This window comes from Lepisosteus oculatus, chromosome 3 (assembly GCF_040954835.1).
Source record: "Lepisosteus oculatus isolate fLepOcu1 chromosome 3, fLepOcu1.hap2, whole genome shotgun sequence".
In the NCBI taxonomy this organism is placed as follows: domain Eukaryota; kingdom Metazoa; phylum Chordata; class Actinopteri; order Semionotiformes; family Lepisosteidae; genus Lepisosteus; species Lepisosteus oculatus.
The window spans coordinates 54,017,936-54,039,036 of NC_090698.1; the positions used below are offsets into that span (position 1 = coordinate 54,017,936).

The 21,101-nt window shown below is 36.2% G+C and overlaps 1 protein-coding gene across 2 annotated transcripts in view; it reads right to left on the reverse strand.

The window, feature by feature from the left end:
• The window catches only part of LOC102699005 (aminopeptidase Q), a 36,382-nt gene that overhangs the window by 3,681 nt on the left and 11,600 nt on the right, over positions 1 to 21,101 (reverse strand). For both annotated transcript variants that reach the window (XM_015366045.2, XM_069187250.1), the window contains exons 4-19: positions 17,259 to 17,385; positions 14,186 to 14,340; positions 13,782 to 13,895; positions 12,706 to 12,849; positions 11,386 to 11,451; positions 10,661 to 10,726; positions 9,348 to 9,514; positions 8,943 to 9,019; positions 8,699 to 8,835; positions 7,652 to 7,707; positions 7,154 to 7,301; positions 6,966 to 7,063; positions 6,425 to 6,535; positions 5,927 to 6,082; positions 3,713 to 3,853; positions 1,848 to 1,929 (exon numbers count right to left, since the gene is read on the reverse strand). In XM_015366045.2, the coding sequence (XP_015221531.1) occupies positions 1,848 to 1,929; positions 3,713 to 3,853; positions 5,927 to 6,082; positions 6,425 to 6,535; positions 6,966 to 7,063; positions 7,154 to 7,301; positions 7,652 to 7,707; positions 8,699 to 8,835; positions 8,943 to 9,019; positions 9,348 to 9,514; positions 10,661 to 10,726; positions 11,386 to 11,451; positions 12,706 to 12,849; positions 13,782 to 13,895; positions 14,186 to 14,340; positions 17,259 to 17,385 (1,845 nt within the window). The remainder of the gene's footprint in view (positions 1 to 1,847; positions 1,930 to 3,712; positions 3,854 to 5,926; positions 6,083 to 6,424; positions 6,536 to 6,965; positions 7,064 to 7,153; positions 7,302 to 7,651; positions 7,708 to 8,698; positions 8,836 to 8,942; positions 9,020 to 9,347; positions 9,515 to 10,660; positions 10,727 to 11,385; positions 11,452 to 12,705; positions 12,850 to 13,781; positions 13,896 to 14,185; positions 14,341 to 17,258; positions 17,386 to 21,101) is intronic.

Genomic DNA, 21,101 nt, shown 5'->3' on the forward strand with positions numbered 1-21,101 from the left:
TTAATCATTGAAAACACTTAGTAAGTCAACATTCTGTAACATTAAAAAAAACTTAAACCATATTTTGATAATGATCACAACAAATAATTGCCAATGACCTAACAAACACACTTGACTTTACACACATTTCACAATTCACTTTTCAATATGTTTGCATCTTCATGTATGGGTATGTTTTATATTGAGTCCAATAAAATCCCTTACATTGAATTTACTGACATTTAAACAAGGATTGTTTTCAAAAATACCACTTGCATTAAAAGGAAAATATTCAACTAGTATTGCAAGAGCAATACATTTTAAAATAAAAAGTGGATAAATTCTCTCTGGCCCTAATAAGCTATACTGTACATGGCTTTGATTTCCCAGAGTTGGGGGGAAGATTTGTTGGATGTGGTTGAGTGGAATATGTGGTAAGCCTGCTGGGAACTGATGACTCTGACTGCCAGATTCTAGGTAACAGATACGTTTCACCTTCAGAAAATTCCACTCTACCTCCACCTTTCATTTTTGTGTAGTCCAATAATAAAAATGTCAGTCCTACATCTATTCTTTTATGCTTACACATATGTATTTGCTATATTCAAAAAACAGAAATGTTAATGACCATTTTTGATGCATATCCATTTATATTTCATTTTTATGCACAGGTTGTTTTAATGTAACACAGTTTTGCTACATTTTAATTATGTTTAATTGAAGATTTTGCCTGAACTATAGCTGAACTAGTGGACAGTAAATGACGTCAACATTTCTGACTAAAATCATTTGAAGATGACTCATTGTACACTTTGGGACATTTTCCAAAACATCTGTCAGAACAGAGTCCATACAGTTGTTAGTCATGATGTTAATGCGTATAATGCACTACAATCCAACCATAGTATCCCTCTCTGTGATTTTCTCAACAGACTGTACAGAATGAAACTACCCACACCTTGGATTGATATTTGCAATCAACTGATTCAGAGTTGTTCATCTGTTTTGCCTTGCATCTTGAACCAATGCACTGGCATCACAGTCAAGGAGAAAAAGCTTTTGTCCACGTTTGCCCCTAGATGATGATGTCTTTCTCTCAGACTTCCATGCCAACATCACCTTCTCCACTGTTGCTCATGAAACATCATCATACCTGAAACTCTGGTAATCATGCCCCAACAATCACCCCTCTTTCAAAGTCATGGAGTTCTCATCTTCTAGCAATGGCAGCCAAAATAATGGAGAACTCTGCCTACCCCAGCCTTTTATACATGACACTAAAAATGATGGGAATGGGATGTTAATTGCTTGCTTAACTCAGGAACCACACCTGTGTGGAAGCATCTAAATGATATATAAAACCCTATATTTGTCTATCAAAATAAGTAGGCTACTATATGCGTTTGACTACTGAGATTGAAACAAAAGCCAGAAATTATTGTGTGATCAGTTTGTTTTAGGGAACTTTCACTGACAGAAAGAGTTTGGAAATGAAACATTTGGCCAGAAGAAAATAAGCCAAAGATGTATTTTCCTGCTGTACAAAAAGAGCTGAATGGCCTCCCCTCAACTGGAACCTTCCTTAGTTCTCTAGAGCCATGATCAGTGGCCTTCATCAACAGCCTCCTGATTCCTTCTGAATTTGGGATTCTGACTATTTTCCCATGGCCACCTTATCATCCTTCAGCTAGGAAACTTTACCACAATAAATCATCTGAAATTGCGTGGCTTTCTGTGTCCCCCTACTGGCTTGCATGCATCTTACTGGCATGTATCTTTCAAAACAGTACAGCTCAGCCTTTAATCCCTAAAAGTATAGATAAGTGTAAGCAGTTATTAATTATAAATTATAAAGACAGTTTTCTCACCTGGTTAAACTGAAAATCACCTGAAATCCGGTCGGCAAAATGTCCAAAAACTGGCCAAAGCTGGTGATTAAATGCTTTGTCCCTGTAAGTTAAAAAGCTTTCATCAAATAACAGCCGAAAACAGAAATAGTTTTTGTTAATCAACATTAACATTCTTCATGTCCCTCAGAACAGCATTGTTGTAAAATAATGGGAGGTTGGCTGTTGGTTAGGTGCTACTCAAACAAAATTTCTTTGAATTACAAAGAGGAAAAAAAGTGTAAAAAATGACTGACATTGGTTATGATTTAATTCAAAGGAAAATTAGATCAAAAAGTTCACAAACATAATGGTCAAATATCTACTAAAGGAAAAACAATTTCACGGATATCGTCAAATGTGTAAATCTGTATTTTGCATTGCTAGGAAATCTAACAAAACTGACACCAAACTACACTTCATTGTTGTTTGGACAGACACTATGCTTTCCCTTCCTAGAGTTTATTTCCATAATGCTTGTGAGCAGAAGCATCCTGTTCTCCAAGAAGTTTCTGGATTATTTAATCAACAAAATGATCCGACTCTAAACATCCACAATTCATTAAGTATGAGAACTCTTATATTCAGTAACTGGTAATATTTGAGAAGCAATAGCCTCAGGTAGATGCTTCCTGTAACTGTGTGTAAGTCCCACATATGGGTTTATGACATATGAGTTTATTTGACAGCTTCATTGCATGTACAGTTTGCTTCAGGTCCTGCCATTTTGGAGTTCTTGTTTAGACTGTAATTTGGATAACCCACGTGTAATATTTTTCTTCTTCAGCCATTCTGTTATCTGTATGTCTAAGTTTGGGATCATTGTTTTGCTATTTGACCCATTTTTGGCTCAGTTCAGCTGACGATTGGATGGCCTGACTTTCGCCTTTACAATTGGTTGATACAACAACAAGTTCATAGTTTTGTCAATAATAGCAAGCTGTCTGGGTCATGAGGTATCAAAGTAGCCCCAAAAAATGATACTCCCTTCCACTATGCTTGAAAGTCTGGATGAGCTTCTTCTGTTGGAAGGTTGTGTTTCTTTTTCACCATACAAAACATTTTTCATTGATACCAAAAAGTTAAACTTTTCAATCAACTGTCTATAGAACATTCTTCCTATGTGCTCTTTGACAAATGTGAGACAGGAGATAACATTCTTTATAAAGCCCATTTTTCTTTGTTATCTTCTCATGAAAATCATTCCTGTTCTGTGTTTTCAAGATGGTTCATGTAGAAACACTGAAATTAACCACCGCGAGAGACGCTTGCTGATCCCCAGATGTTACTCTGGGGCTCTTTGAGAGTTCCTCAATGATATTCTGTCTTGCTCATGGAGATCTTGGCAGCACTACTGAACTTGGGTAGAGTCACAGTAGTGTTGAATATTTTCCAATGTGTAGACCATCTAACAGTAGATTGATGGAGCTCAAAAATATTAAAAATGGTTTTGTAACCCTCTCATGACTAACAGGCTACACTGAAGTCCTTTGAAATCTCTTTTGATTATGGTAGGAAGTATTTCCACTAAGCTATATGATAAAGACTAAACTCACAAGGTTAGAGTACAGCAAAAACTTCAGTAGAGACTTATCAAAACAGTTGCAATTTCTGCCAGATATTGACTCTATGAGTACTTATGCAATCTATACTTTCTAGTTTTTTTTCTCTTTTCTACAGAATAAATTATTATTTACTATGTTCAAAAAAAAATTCAGTCTGAGCATTTTAAAATACTAACATCATCCTCCTTTTATTAAAAATAATAATTTTAAGTGCACTGGTTCTATGTATAAGCAAAAATCAATTTTTAAAGATGAGTACTCAAAACTGAAACATTTACTTACTTGGTTTGAAATATCTCCATGTTTTCTTGAATAAAATTCCATACTAGTGGTTCACCAATTATATTTTTCAGTATTTGTCTCAAAATGCTCGATATACGCTCTGATACAACAGATGATGCATCCAGCAAATGATTAAGGTACCTTTAAAGAAATGACAGTTTTGTACATAATAAATATTAAACTGTGTTAACTGTTTTGCTATTTAAGAAGATATCCAAACAAGTGTTCCTGTTTAAAGCAAGTGTCTCCTTAATGTAATTTGAACTGAGATATTCTAGTTATTAAATCAGAGGTTTGTCTGTAAACTGAAATGGTTTGTCTGTATTTCATTTTGGGTTTTTATAATGAAAATGAGTCTCACACAATTTTTAAGGGCCAGTACTTGTAAACAGAATTATGGACTGTATAGGAACATAATAAAGGATAAAATGAGATTTTGGCTGATCTTGCATATCTGATTTTTACTAATATACATATAATATTATTCAGATGTATTTGACCAATATATCATATCTAGGATTAAAAGTTTAGAAACAACAAATTGAAACACCATTTCTGTAAATAAATTAGGTACCTACAGTATCAAAAACACACTGCCTAAGATAACCCGCTATTTCTACTATGCAATATACTGTATACTGTGAATGTAATGCTCAGTCAATCTTTCTAATAACAGAATAATTCACTTTTGAGATTGTTATAGGAAGACATTGTATAATGTTTTACTTTACATTTTTTGACAAAACTGAAAATCCTCACACAACACAAAATTGGTAGCTTTTAAAATGTGGTGCTCTCACACATTCACAGATAAACTAAAGTGTAAATGTACCAAAGAGAGGCATTCAACAAAACAAATAGACAGAAGGTTCCACCTGTAGTGCATTCTACAGAAACCTTTGAACTATTTTCCGTAAAGGACTCTAACTATAGCCTGTCACAGTGGCACGGGGGTTTGCAGTACTGCCTTGCAGCACTCGGACCCAGGGTCCAATTCTGAATGTGGGGTGCTATCATTATGGAGTTGGTGCAGTATGTTCTGCCTGTGTTCACATGGGTTCCCTCTGGATGTTCGTTTCCTCCCACAGTCCAAAGACATACTGGTAGGTTAATTGGCTTATGAGAAAACTGGTCCTGGTGTGATTATGTGTGTGTTTGTGTCTGTGTGTGCTCTGTGACCCTGTACAATCTCTGTATATAAAAGAAGTAGTACTATTGGACATACAATATTAATGTCTAGACTACATTTGCTGTGGTCATCGTAGTGCTTTATTATTACTATGTCTTTACTAACAGGTTTTGTAGTTTAGATTATAAACTATTTTTAAGAGTTTCTATTGTAGCTACAATGACAAAACTGTAAACGTTAGTAATAAATGCACACATTAGTTTTATTTCTCTCAAGTTCATTAAAAGGTTAATTACAACATTTGCAGTTGGAGAAAAGACTTCAAGATAAATTTAAATGTATTTATCAAAAATAAAATGATTTGGAGATTTAAAAATGTCTGCTTTCTCCAGTTGAACTTGAGTTTGAAGCAGCAGGTATTTCACACCAACACATGCTCCAAGGAAAACAGTTCCTAAATTGAACTGATGGAGACTGACAACTAAATAAGTAGTGAACATAGTCTTGTTTTACATTATTTTATACATTTGGAAGCCATGTTGAAGAACATCCTGTTTACACAGTTTGTCTTTAAGTTTTACTATAATCTTTTAAATTTGTTGTATTTATGGAGCTGTTAAATGAATTTGCTTCAAAGGACAATTCTTTAATTGTTTCCACATTTTAGGTGATGTAATCTGAAGGTAATTGACTTATCTCCAGTATTTATAATTACTTTAAGAAGAAATGGTAACAATGAGATAAGCATATTACAGGACTTCCATTTGACAAAAAACGTTTTCAAGTTGTATTGTTGTATTACACATTTATTTTGTGTAAACCAATTTCACTGTTTTTCAAAAGTCTATTGACCTGCCATTTAGTTCCCAGACACACAAATTAAAAGGTAGTCTCAGAGTAACATAGTAACTATCACTGAACAGACATACAGTATGAGCATGCTATTTTTGCCATGTGGTAAATCTCATTACTCAAAATCAGATAGTGGGAGATCAAAATTGTGTATTTTGCTCATGACATTTATTTGACCCTTTCCCATATAATTGGAAAACACAATATTTCACTGTTATTTTTAGAACGCATACCTCTTCAAAAGCCAAGGTTCTTTGGTACAGCTCAGGGGCCGGATTAAATCTATTTGATTCTGCTCCTGAAGCTTCTTCCATGCAAACTCCCACTCTCTCTCTTCTCCCGCAGCTATTCCAAAACAATAAATATCTTCTCTTATGTAGAATGGGAACCTGGATCAAAACAAGGCACGTTATCATTCTAAATAAGCATGGATAAAACTTTTAAACTGCAAACGAAGCACACTTATGACTCAGAAGCTAGAGATAATCTTTCTCATTTATTGTGTTAAAGAAATTTTAGTTTTGGATTAATCGAAGCTCAAGCATAAATCAAGAAAAGATTATGGGTGGGAACATTTAGTAAAAAGAGAAAAATTGCAGAAAAGACTAACTTATAAAGTTAGTCTTTTAACATCTGGAAATCCATACAGTAAACTGATTATTCAACACACACAAAAACCGCTGTAATCTTTTTTCAAAAGTTAAAAGGTCGTATATATAGTGTTTCCTTACATATTTGTGGTAGAATTCTTCATCCACTGTGCATACAGTTTAGATGCATGTTGTAGGCAACCTTTATGTCCAAATTTGCATGCAATCTCCATTGACTTTTGCACAGACAACCTTAGAGGGAGACAAATATAGTACACACAATTTTAAATACAGAAAAAAAATCTAATGAATAAATTCTAGTTTTAATTTATATACAGTATGTACAGTACGTTACACCTAAAATTGAAAATACATGTATTAACCTTATCCTTGCCCTTGTTCCTGGATGTTTCTAATGTTGTAGCTTTATTTCTGGAAAAACCATATGATCTACTGTATAAGGTTCAAAAGCAAAAACAATATTGTGGAGAATAAGTACAGTATGACTGATGAATTACATATTATGACATATTGAGCAGGGAGTCATACGTTTAAATCAAGTTTGACATAGAAAACATTTTCTATCACAGACTTTATGAAGCTTTGTTGCAAAATAAATTATACTGATACCAAAGCAATAACATTATAATATTCATAAACCTATATTCTTATAATCACTTACTGCAAATAAGAGTCATCCTCTCTTACATTCAGGAGATCTCCATCTATTAAATCCATGTAGTAATTATAAATGGGAGTAAAGGTTTTCAACATATATCTCTAAAAATAAAATCAAAAACATATTACTGAAGGTTCTTTACATTCACATTTTGTTATTGGATTAAGTGTTACGATGCTGGTTTGAAATACCTTGTATAATCCGTACATATTGGAAGAAATCACAGAATCCAGGTAGCTGTTAAGGATCTCTATTGCCTTTGACCACACTACAAAGTCTTTTTCCCTTGAGAGATATTTAGTCGTACTGAGGGCAACTTCAACATCTACATATCCTGCCCTGAGTATTAAAAATTAAATAAAAAGAAAAATTAATGTCTACTAACCCCAGTTATAACTCATATGTTTATGCCTATTCATATACATAGAAATATTACAGTTGAACCACCTAAATAAAACATAATTCAATGAGAATAAAAATAATCTAAAAAATTAAAACCATAACTTTGAATTAATAAAAAGTGTGGTTTCATAGCCAAACCACGTTACCCAGATCACTGTGGGCAAAGTATTCAACCATTGCAATTTTTTAATGACAAAAACTATATTTTCACTGAGCAAAACAAAACACTATACAGTATGTATACTGTACATGTCATTCATTACAACAAAATCCAATCTAATACTTACAACATTAACCTAAACGCATCATCAATTATTTGTGCCCTGTTATTCACTGGAATGACCTGCAGGATACAGGGGAAGATAACATTTTACAGCATAAATAAAAATACACTCAAGTCTAATCTAAATGGAGTTTATTAGGAAAGTTCAGGAGGAATTACAACAGCCAAGTATTTTATACTGACAATTTCCTCACTTAAAACATTATAAATACTGTATGTTACGCCTTCTCTCCCTCACATATGTCTTCCTAATCCCACCTCCACCTCTGCAGCTGCCCCTTGGTCACTCCTCACTCTGTATTGGGGCTCCAGCCTCCTCATTCTATGGCCTGGAGGTCACCCCCTTCTAACTTTACCAGTGGTTGTCTCTGTTATACACATGCTTGAATGGATGAGGCTGTTCTTAAATGTGAATCATAATTTTGCGGAATTGAATGGGCAAGTGTGGAATTACTGGCTGCCTTTTCACCAGCTGAGGTTCAATACCTCTTGTCGAGGTAGAGAGCCGATGTGTAAGTCACTCAGAGTTGCGTTCTTTCAGCCCGCAAAAATAGCGAATGGCGAGAATCTACAGTACATGAGGGCAGAGAATTCCCCAAAATAAAGAAACGTTCTACCGCAGCCTTCCAACTAGTGCTGTGGGTCTAAGGTTAACACGGGGACATCGTGTGAGAATGTAATACAGGGTTCTAATGAAGACCCCAGGTGTTGCTGATACACATTCCCACGCGGAAACAGGTAGAGAGCGAACAGTTAGCGGGCCCTCTAGTGGTGCACAGTGGGAAATTTCTTCCCACTGTCAAACGTCACAAGCTCTTTAAATTGGATTTAATGATTCACCAGCACACCCTTGTTTCTTCAGTACTCCATTGCTGTTGTTCAATACAGTGTTGTTGGACTCAACTATTTAAACTTAATTTCAGGTTTTTCAGATGCTATTACTTCCTGTGGCATGAAAAAATAAAATATGTGTTCAGGTCAATGACTATCACCATAAAGTAACATAATCAAAATAACCTTGGAATGAAAATATTTAACAATATTGACTTACATTGGGATCTTTCATCATCTGATGGTGCAGTCGCTCCATGTTCTGTTCATCATAAATAACTCTATAATAACCAGATACGTCCACGTTCAGTAGTATCCAATCGTCTTCTGAGGTAATGGCCATCTCAGGGAATACAGCTATAGTAACAATATGAAATATATATCACCGTTTGATGCAAATTAAATATTTACTGAAGCACAAAAAAAGCAGAGCTGGATTAATTAACCTGAATTTTAAAACTTACACATTTTTGCATCAAGCCATTTTAAAGGTTGCAAAGATCCATTTTTCATCCACTGTATAGGAACATACCAAGTAAAGCTAAAACAGGCAGAGAAAAAAACATCCACGTCACCAAATTATTTTTTTCACTTTCTAAATGTACCAGATCATAAGATTTGCAATTACACTAAAGGCCCTCAGAGCATGCTGCAAGCATAAGAAACCAGCGTCAACACAAACCTAAGTACACAATTTTTTTTTCTGTTGTCAGCTACATATCCCTTTTCATATAACACAATGTAATGTTAGTTGTCCACCAAAAAAATTTTCCTCCATGAAAGGAACAGTTTTGACATTGCTTATATAACTTTGCACATTTAACATCTGATTTGCCATAAATGAAAAGCTTTATAAGAAAAATACATACTTGCCATTAGAAGTTTGGTTTTCTGTTGGTAGGGCGCATGGCTCCTGAGTTATAGTGCCAGTGCTTGTATTCAGTGAAATAACAGGAAATCCTGGCTGCAATGTCCAGGAGTCCATTATACGTTTTACAGATGTGGGCAGCTGCAGTTCTGACTGACTGTTGGCTGCCTTATCAAAAGACAAAAACATTCTGTTGTTTAAGCACAAAAGGAAATGTTATGATTTGAATGCACACATTTTGAACATCGACATATATAATACATACAGTATGTGTATAAGAAAAAAAATAAGACTACCGTATTCAGTTGATGCAGAGTGTTAATGCACTCTGGGTTTAACATCAATAACGCAAGACAGCATAGTATTGGATTACAATGAAAAAATCTCAGAAAGAATGGTGAGGTCTTCTTAGAGGCACATTTCTCCCTGATCAGGCTGAACTGTGGCCTGATCTCCTAATCCAACAAAACATCACTGGGACCAACTCATCAACGTCATCAACAGCAGACAACTGTGACTAGCAAAGGCTGCCAGTTCCCTGCAGCTGCACAGGGCAATGGCAAAGCATCTACAGCAGTCTATCTGAGAGTGATCGGGTTTATGAATCAACTCTGCCAGGATTTAAGAACCAGTTTGTTAAGAGGTCATGGCCAACACTAACTTTGAAATGTTTTCACACCAGTAGTGTGTCTATCTCAGAGTGAAAACTTAAAATTATTTTGATTTGTGTGATGTTAAAAACAGCCAGTCTCTGAAAATGGTTACAAAGGCAACTGATTGTCACTCTTCGTCACTGAGCCCTTTAGAAATCTATTTAATATGACAGACTGAAGTCTGTAATGAATCAAAACTTTCACCCATTTGTCAGTCATGAAGAACCAGTCATTTGGTTCATAGAACAAGAAAGAAGCCTTTTTCAAGCAAAGGCTGTCATTAAGTATGAGGTTTATGATTTACCAATGAAGTTTTGTTTTAACCAAATGAAAAGCATGCAATGCTTATTTCAGTGATACTGACAAATGGGCCTAGTGAGCCAGTTCCACTGGAAAGTCTTTCATTCTTAATTATATTTGAGCTGTCAATAACTTAGTCAAATCAATTATTGACTTTCATTTATTGAAATTGACATTTGAAAGTCTTTACCTGTTTTGTAGCTAATTTAAGCTACTTCAGTCTCCAGTATCAGGTGTGCAGATGTACTGTACATACAATAACTTCCACAAAGAATGTTTTAGGTACCATTCCTTCCTTTTTGAAAGAGTAAACAAATAAGCAGTAAGCTTTAACCACAGTAATGAGCTTAACAGAAATTACCATTTGCCAGTGCTTCCAAAGATCATCCTGATCAACATTCATGTAGGAAAAGGCCTGAAGATAGGTCTAAGAGAAACAGAGAGTAAGCTGGTCAGAGTCACCAGTTAAATAATTATTGGTACAGTGCCTAAATAAAACAGGAGAATATATATTAAGGTACTGCATAAGCAAAGTAATGGGTACATGTAGTAACTAAATTGAGCTATTTTAAGCCATAATTTATAGAATCTGTAGAGCACATACTGTAAATACACAACACTGGGTAAGTACATGTGTGAATCTTATATTATACCATTGTAAATTTGTTATTATTTCAGGACAGCCCTGTCTTTCTGCATACAATTCTATCCAATTGTACTAAACAATTATACAATAAATAAAAACATACTCATTAGTACTGTATGCATTAAAAAAACAGTGCATTTTATTTGTTACTATTTTCCAATGTATTTAATGAGTAAAGGAAACTGAACATCATGATTAAGTACAGAAAATCAATTTTTACAACTGTTATGTAACCATATTTTGTAGATATTGCACTGTCAACAGGCTGTGTAATATTAAAATACTTGTTTAATTAAGAAACTTGCTAAAAAGCTTTCAATAGCAAGACAGCTCTTGAACTAAGTGTTTAAAACTGAATAAGATAAAAGATACTTAGCACCCAGATGCATATAAAAGCAAAAATTATTTTCATGATGACCATCTACGTATGTAAAACTCACCATGAGCCCTTTTCGGAATACCTTCTCCGTCAGAAACTTTGCAGTCATTTTAGTTATGGAAGAACCCTAACAATAAACAACAGAATTAATGTTGTTAAAACAACAGAATTATTACCACACAGAGGAAAGAAGAAAATGTATCTTTCATGTGATGAAGTAAATCAGTCATGTGACCTTTTGACAAAGGTCATAAGACTAGTAAAATAAATTCCATTTCAAATCTGTAATTAGGCTGTGGATACAAAATCAAAGGGCATTTATAATGTCAATTCTGAACACAAACACATGAATTGTTGTTAGTCACATGGCTAGAAAATCAAATGGCATTAGTCCTTCATCTTTTTGTTTTACAGTTTCAAGTCAGACTAGGTACATTTACTACAAATGAATGGAAATAAAGATGATCACAAACAACTCAAAACTGCAATTATAGGTGAGATACATTTCACACTATGTATGCTGAGAAATTATTTGTTGCTGCTAAGAACAAAATGTGGGTGATGAACAGAGCACAGCACTATTCCTCTCTATTGTTATTCTCATGCGATGCTATCAGTCATTGTCAGCTGTAACAACTTTCCAAAGAGGAAATAGACTTAGCCATAGATTCAAGACAATAGGACCCATTTAGGGGGTCTGCATCTACTTCTCAAAGTGTCTGTGATGATGAATCTATGCAATGAGCATTTGGTAAATCCTTTCCAGTGGTTCCATTTCAGAAACTGGCATCTTTTCCAGCTCTGGTCTTCAAGTCTCCAAGTAGACTAAGTCTTTTATCATCTGGGATTCCACACAAAGTTTGGTTTAGCTTTGTGTAGATAGTGTATATACTGTAGATTACATGGATTCGTGTATAGCCACAAGTTCAACTACAGGTCAGGCTTTGTTCAGGCCTAGACAGGAAGTAGAGGTGACTACTTAGGCATAGAAGTAGAAGCAGTGATAAATTATTCTATGGACACTGTGTTAAGTCCATCTTTGAGAGGAGGATTGGTGAAACATATATAGTAGATCCATAATCACATTACAGCACAAATAATGCCTTGAGTTTGTGGCCTTTGAGTCTGAATAGTGAGCTGTGATAATAAGGTGTTAACATGTTTAATCAAACCCTAGCCCTGGAGCTCAACTGTGGAATTCTTTCAGAATAGAAAAGATAAAGAAAATCTCTGAGAGCTCTGTGTCAGAAACATTTTCATTTTGAAAAGAAAAGCTTTTCTTCAATGCTACTTATTTTTAGGGAAAAACCTATTACACTACGTATTTTTACATTTAGATAAAAAACCCAGTATCACTTTATATTTTCTGCAGCCACTTTACCTTTGAATAAGTCACTAAATCAAACAGGCCCATTATCTGAGTAGGTGTTTCAACATCTTTTTCTTTAACAGCCAGTGAATGACTCATTTGTATTGAATCTGTAAGAAGCATCCTTTGCAAATCATGGATGACCAATTTGTCTTCCTAAAACAAGAAGAAACATATTGAAATGTCCGGCATAGTTAATCACATGTACATGAACTACAGTATCTACTTTTTTCTTTTGCAATTTTGACACACCATTAAAATAATTTCAGTTTCAAATGAAAAATAACACTACATAAACTTAATCTGTGGCAAGTGAAGACCCAGTGAAAAACAATCATGAAGGAATAGACAATGCAATGATTATCCACCTTGGGTTTTCCCGAAGAAACATTCCTTCCTCTGCAATAACCTTCTATTGAAGTAAAAATGTGTGTCAAGTCAATGTAGAGGTAAGGTATCTGCAGGATGATTTACAAGCTTAGATCATCTGTGCAAAATTGACCTAGTGAGGCCTTGGACCCATTTCTAAATTTATATACAGTTGAAGTGGCTGATTCAAGTTTTTAAGTGAACTCATGTGTTTTCGTTCAGATACGCTGGCACTAGATTACATGTTTTGATGAGAAGAGATGCATGAACTGTTTTGGAATTTGATCTTTCATCTGGTCTCAGTGTGCAACAATAGAACAAAAGTTGAATAATGACCGTAGTTTAATACATTTTCTGATAGTTAATAGTTTGCAACTGTCTGTGAGGCTTTAAATTATTGAGATTACAAATCCTTTGATGGTAAAAGGAAAATTGAATCGAATCTCAGAAAGTCTCTTCTGTCCAGTATCTCCTTTAATGTGCTTTTAAATTAATAAGGTAAATATATAAGAGGAAAATTATGGTAATTAACTGGAATAAGCAAACTTTAAATCAAGTTATTTTTATTCTTTATTGAAAGACGACTTAAAGTCTGGGGAGGGTAATTTAATGGAAGCGCACTAAAAGTGGAAGCTTATCAGCCACTACAGATTTCTTGTGAAATGTTTGGGTTTTTTTCTCTCAGAGAAAAGAAAATTAATATTCAACAACAAACTTACCACATACAGCTGAGGTTCCACTTCAGACGGAATGGTGGATTCAATGTATGTTGACAATCCTTCATTAAGCCATATGAAATTCCACCAATTCATAGTAACTAGATTTCCAAACCACTATAAAATAAACATAGGATACAGTACGTAATTTAGTAACAGCACTTAACTCTCATGGCTTTCATACAAAGGTAGCATAACAATGATGAGAAAGGAGTAAGGGGATAATAGAACATATCTGTGTGCCAGAAACAACAAAACAAACTTAATGCTTGCATATCTTTCACTGCTGTGGTCACTAATCAAAACCAGTATAGACATTTTTTTTTATTTTTTTTTGTGCCACAGCCAGAAAACTACATCTGTGGAGAGAACCTGAGACAGATGTGGAACAGTAATCTTTAACTTGCCTGATGTCCCAGCTCATGTGCAATGATTTTGCAGATGGACACTTTGCTATCAGAAAAATGTATGTTAGGATTATAAAACAATGCATCCTCCATGAAAAGAAGGAGACCCCAGTTTTCCATTGCACCCGGAAAGAACTCAGGCACTGCAACTATGTCTAAGGAAACAAAAATGTAAACATATTAATATGTAAGCTTCTCATTAAATCATTAAATCTTATATTAACCTCCCTACTTCCCTCAAGCTAAGTAAAGCACAAGCTAAGTAAAACAAAGTTTTAGATGAAAAAATAGATGGAAATTTTAATCCAATGCCAAGGAAGGAAGTGAGTGCAGCTCTTTTATAAAGTTTATGGGATGAGGTGCAGGTTAAGGACAGTTTAGATCAGAAATATAAAAACTGGACACTAATCACTTGGAATTAGTTATACAACATATTCATTTTTATTCCACAATGAAAGTCAATCTGAACTCTAAAACGTGATTTGGTTTGGGGTGAAAACATGGAATTCATTGAAGCTGATGTTAGGAGACTGGTGAAGGATCTCCTCTGGTTTCAAAACCTGTTGTCTTGATTTTGAATGAAAAAAAATGCATTTATTCTGCCTGTTCATCACCAGTTTGAAAACGAAAGCATGATGTGCAAATTTCCTTTGTGCGAGAATTATGTTTCTACAATTAATGATGATGAACAACATTAAACTTTTGTGTTAGCACATCTATGCTGTATGGTATTTGGGGGATGTACTGTACAGTACTCATGGGACTACACTTTAAGTAACCACTGATGGTTTTAAGGAAGGAGAGAATATGTTTGATAATGTATCCACAATTACTTTTCATATAAAAAGATACTGAGTGAAACTGTAGAAAAAGTCAATGAGGAACAGATTGTGGCCTACAATCAAAACATGCAGAAAAAAGAGATATCAGATATGCAAACAGGATTCCAGGGCAGGAACAACAAATAGATGTAAGAGAAGCTAGACTGAGTAGCAAGTATTCCAACTAGTATTCATTCTCCTGAACTAAATTTCACATCTATTCTCTCCATATGAGAGAACACAAATACTGTACATTAATGCAGATTTTTAGAAACTGTAATCTTGAGAGGAGCTGCATCTAAAAAAATTTGATCAATCAAAATACCTGAGAAGCATATTTTGAGGAGAGATAATTGCGAAGTTCAACGAATGGACAGTAGAAAGCAGGCAAGACTTCAGTGAGAGCTTGCAAGGAAGAAACAGGATAATGAACAATATAATCTAAGGAGACGAATTGGGTCTGAAAGAGACATAGTGATGGAGTGCAAAGAGATTTTATTACATTTTATTACAATGAGAAGCAGGATTGAAAAACATAACCATAGAAACAAAACATCACACTAAACAGGTAGGCAAATTGCTAGCATCTGCTGTTGACAATATCAAAGAAACATATGTTCATTAGTTTCCTGAACCTGCCTGAGTCAGCCTGAGGCCCTGTTCCATGGAATAACTCTTCTTCACACACACAGCTCGTCCACCCCTTTTTTGGTGTCCAAAAATTCAAATTATAACAATAAAGTACAAATTTATTTCAGATTACAGAAAGTAATCAGACACACTTAAAAGCTACTCCTGAAAGTCACCACTTAATTCAAAACCACTGACAAACAGATTGTTATTAAGGAACAAGTAATAGGTTTATTCCATGCTGAAGAGAGAAGAAAACACAACGTTTTGGCCGTGGAGCCTTCTTCAGGTGTGAGCTGAAACATTGTGTTTTCTTTCTTCTCTTTTCACCATGGAATAAACCCATTACTTGTTCCTTTGCAGCCTACGCATGCTGACGCAGCTACCCACCTGAACTAGATTGTTATTAGTTCATTAGGAATAACAACACCCAATACTCAGGATGAAAAAGAACCACTCTGCAGATAATACCAAAATAGGAAGGTTAGCAATTACTATGGAAGCAGAAAATATAGACAAGTAGTCTATACTGTAGTAAAAACGTAAACTATATACTGAAGAGCCTATTTAAATGAAAAACAGTTAGGTGCACAATGCACAACTAAGATCATATCTGGAGTATTTTGTATAATTCTGGTCACCATGTTCCAAAAACTATTGCTGATTTGGCACTTGTCCAGAGAAAAGCAACCAGAGACATTCTGGTACTTAAAAGAATTTCCTAAACTGACGGGATAAAAGAATCAAACTTGCTCTTCAACAGAGAGACTACAGGGAGATCTGATCCAAATATTCAACATCCTCAAAGGTATTTACAAAGTCAAACCAACAGATGTCTTCACAATCATCAGTGAAATAGATTCCAAAAACAGGTCAAAAGTGGAAGCTTTGAGGAAGCACATTTAAAACACACTTCAGGAGGCTCTTCTTTACACACTATTGAACAAGCCATCTTGCTACACCGTTCAAGACTATACCCTGCCTTTCTTTCAAGGAAATATTGCTGTTAAATTTCAAGATAAATGTGAAAGGTAAAAATCTATCAATTCTGAAGATCTCTAAAGATTCACATCTTTGCTCGGTTCCCAAGATGTGATTATTTTATTTCTAAATATCCCTTCATTTAAAGATTTCTGCCTTCCACATTGCCCCCGGAATGTGTCCCTTTACCGTCATATTTTCGCTCTCTCCCACATTTCCATACACGCCTCAAGACACCACAACTGGTGTTTTTATTACTTTCGTCTTACTTTGCAGTATGGAATTACCTTTGCTCTTTCCTTTGCAACCTACTGGCTAAAGCAGTTCCCAACTCTGATTCAGAAAATATAATAATTATGATTATTAGTCTGTTAATAGTAAAGACAGTAGACAAAAGATATTCCTTAACCAAACAGTGGATGATTTCATTCTTGTGAATAACTTAAAAGCCTGGCACTAACTGGGTCAAGTGACAGGTACAGATATGTGTACGTTAAAATATTTTAAACTCTTCCTATTCTGGTTATAAATTAAAATGGCACAATCAATTTCTAAAGCTGTGAAATTCACAGAAAATCTGTTTGTTAAGAACAGTGTAAATGAAGTATACCATTTGCTCTAGATCACTTAAAGATACTCACCTATTTTTGACAGTGGATAACTTACATTCAGCAACTCTTCCAAGTGCTTTAAGATTGGTCCTGTGACATTTAGAGCGTAGTCAACTTCACCACTCCGGACAGCACTTTTACGAGCCCACATACGCAACTGAACAAAAAACACAATACATTTGGAAGTTAGCATAATTATATTCTATGGATTACTTTTCAATGCTGTTCAGAATTAATTAATAAATTGTAATGCCTGCAAATGCTTTCCTATTCTTAAGGTGCGTTATTAAACTGAGGTTTAAAAAAACTAAACTCCGGATGTAGAACAGAGCTTGGAAGCATGTTTTTTAGTCTCCCATCTGAGCAGACATCCATCCATCCACTTTCTAACTGCTTTATCCAGTTCAGGGTTGCAGGCAAGCAAGGAGCACAAGGCAGGATACACTCTGGAAGGGGCACCAGTAAGTTTGTGAGTAAGTACAATACTGCACTTATGTCAATGCTGCCTAGTGATAATTAAATATCTTCCATGTAGCAAACATTTAATGTTCAGCTTATGTGTTAATATTTTTTTTATTTAGAGGCAAGGTGAAAACCTCATCCTGTCTGAAATTGTCCAGTGATTTCCAAAAAGTGAAAGTTGATCTGGGGGCCAGATGGAGACTCTAATTTAAAGCAGCCATAAAATAAAAATATTGTCAAACAAAGTCATTTAAAAATAAAAGAAAAAATAATTTGAACATCTATAACATAATATACTCCCTGACCATTGGTTCTGTTCCAATATTGTAAGACTTCTATCAGCTCCTAAAGATGGATATACAGTATGTGACACAAGTGCAATATTATCAACACAAAGCACCTTGATTTCTGGTAGAGAAAATAATCAAAGCATATGCTAAAACCATTTACAATGCCTCTCAGAATCGTATAGCTGCCACTGCAGTCTTACTGAAATATACAGTAGCAAGAGCTGGAAGAATCATTATGAACTATGGATGAACATTTGAACTGCATCACTAAAGGCATGTCTAATAAAATCAAAAGCATTTTTAAAGCATTTCTTAATAAAAATTGGAACAGGAGCATGAAAGTAACCCTCTTTGTTTTACATTAAGAATCTGTAGTAGTTTATTGCCTCTGTGGTATCAAGAGATAATTTAATTGGTTTAGATTTCATTAGTTCTGTCAAGGATCATTAACATGTACAAATATACATTCTGTTCTTACTGATGTATTTCCTCCATGTGAGCATTAACTAAAAAGCTCTAAAGATTCATGATAACATGTTCAAACTGTACTATAGGCTGTACACAGGACCATAATGTGAGTTATGTAAGAGAAGAAAGTCTTGTATTATCTATCTATATACCAATTATTAAAGGGCAAAAAGGTGAAACCATGGTTTAAAGTGATGTAATGTGAAAAGCTATAGCCTGAAAATGTTTGGTTTCACAAAACAAATGTTGTACTGTATATATGGCATGGTGATGGCAGAAAGGACTGCGATGACCATGAAGCTGTGAAAAAATGGTCTCAAACCTTAATACTTGCACTCTGCCCTGGCTCAGCATTGACGTTCGGATGTCCTGAGACCCGCCTAGCACCAGGGCTCCCCACGTCTGCTCTCTGATGTCACGGACGTCCAAAGGGACTAACCGTGGGGAGCAGGAGAGCAGAAAAAGACCCATATGCGTAGCGGCGAGACAGGAAAAAGGCCCGGGCTCAATAGTGCAAAGAGTTCAGGAATGCCGTATAGAAACCTATGCCCTCAGGGAGCGGACGTGGGGCGCCCTGGTGCTAGGCGGGTCTCAGGACATCCGAACATCAATGCTGAGCCAGGACAGAGTGCAAGACCCGGAAATATATAGCCCAAGGGAAAGAGAGGGACAGGAAGGGCAGCAGACCGGAAACTAGGGACAGGACAGAGAAGGAGCGCCCTCTGGCTGCAGAGGGCGTGACACCTGAGGGCATAGGTTTCTATACGGCATTCCTGAACTCTTTGCAGTACGAGCCCGGGCCTTTTTCCCGTCTCGCCGCTACGCATATGGGTCTTTTTACGCTCTCTTGCTCCCCACGGTTAGTCTCTTTGGACGTCCGTGACAAATTTAGCCAGTAATGAGCTGATTGATCTTGTTGAGAGCTGAGTTGGAATGAAAACCTACAGACACACAAGCTCTCCAGGTCCACAATTACTCACCCTTGGTTGGGTTTACTGATACAGCCAAGGGAACATGTTAGAAATTAAAAGGAAAGCATGATGAACAGCTCCCCATAGAAACCCTGATATTAACCTATTTCACTTCATTTTCCAGCCCACCTGCCATTGGCCCCAGCAATGTCTACTTTGTTTTTGTCTTTCTCTTCCCCTATTTCTTTCCACACTCCTGCAGGAACCAGCCTGATTACTGATGCTTGCCCCCAGCCACAGCAGCATGTCTGGGTCTGTCCTTAAACAGCTCTTGCCCCATGCAGTCCCTGCACTACTGTCCCTGCTCCTCTAGTGCCATACTACCTTTTCTACTCCCAGCCCCAGCTCACGTGTCTAGTGTCTGCAGAGGAAATGGCTTATATTCCCTTGGCTTCACAAAATAACTCCAAACTCCCCTCTGGGATTCTGTACAGTTCCTGCATTACAGTACCTGGCCAGCAGCCATATCACCCTGCAACTCACAACTAGCACCCTACTGAAGCTAAGCAGGTGTGAGTCTGGCCAGTACCTTGATGGGAGACCTCCTGGGAAAAACAAAGCCCCAGTATAGTGACAGGGACAATATACTGTAAAAAGGCACCATCCTTTGGATGAGATGGAAGACTGAAGTCCTGACTCTCTGTGGTCATTATAAATCCCAGGGTGTTTCTTGAAAAGAGCAGGGGTGTTGCCCCAGCATCCTGGCCAAATGTCCCTCTGGCCTTTACCAATCATGGCCTCCTAATAATCCCCATCTATGAATTGGCTTCGTCACTATGCTCTCCTCCCCACTGATAGCTGATGTGTGGTGAATGTTCTGGTGCACTATAGCTGCCGTAACACCATCCAGGTGGGGCTGCACATTGGTGGTGGAGGGGAGTCCCCATTACCTGTAGAGCGCTTTGAGTGGAGTGTCCAGAAAAGCACTATACAAGTGTATTTTTAATTATTATTTTGTAGTGCAGGGTTTGGGAGACCTCTTCCTGAAGCAAAGCTCTGGATGCGATGCAGGCCTAACACTGTCTCCTCCTCATTCAGACGTAACAGTACTGTATATTCCAGCAACACTTTCACCACCCTCATGCACAACAGTATTCACTACACCTCAAACTCTTTACTCTCACGGGTTAACTTCGAAATGTTACTGAGGCTTCCACTGGACCTTTCATGTACAGTTTTCTTTATTCTATCAGCTAACCATATCCTTATATTATTTATACATTATATAATAAAAATAATAACACACTGGGATTTTTAATGACCACAGAGAGTCAGGACATCAGTTTTACATCTCATCCAAAGGATGGTGCCTGTTTACAGTATAGTGTCCCCGTCAGGTACTGGTCTCCCATCCAGGTACTGACCAGGCTAACACCTGCTGAGCTTGGGTGGGTTGCCAGTTGTGAGCTGCAGAGTGATATGGCTGCTGGCTGATATAGCTGCTGGCTATATATTCTACTTTAATATCTGTAACTTATGAAATATACATCAGCATTATGAGGTCCCCCTCACTTCTTTGTGGGAAAACAATGGCCTCAGCCTCATGGCCAGGCTGTCATTCTCAGCCAGGTGACTAAATCCAATAAAACATTCTAATTCAACTCACACTTCTGCTCTGTCTTAATTAGAATTTAGCCATTTACACTGAACACATAAAAAATGCAAAACAAATTACTGGGGAA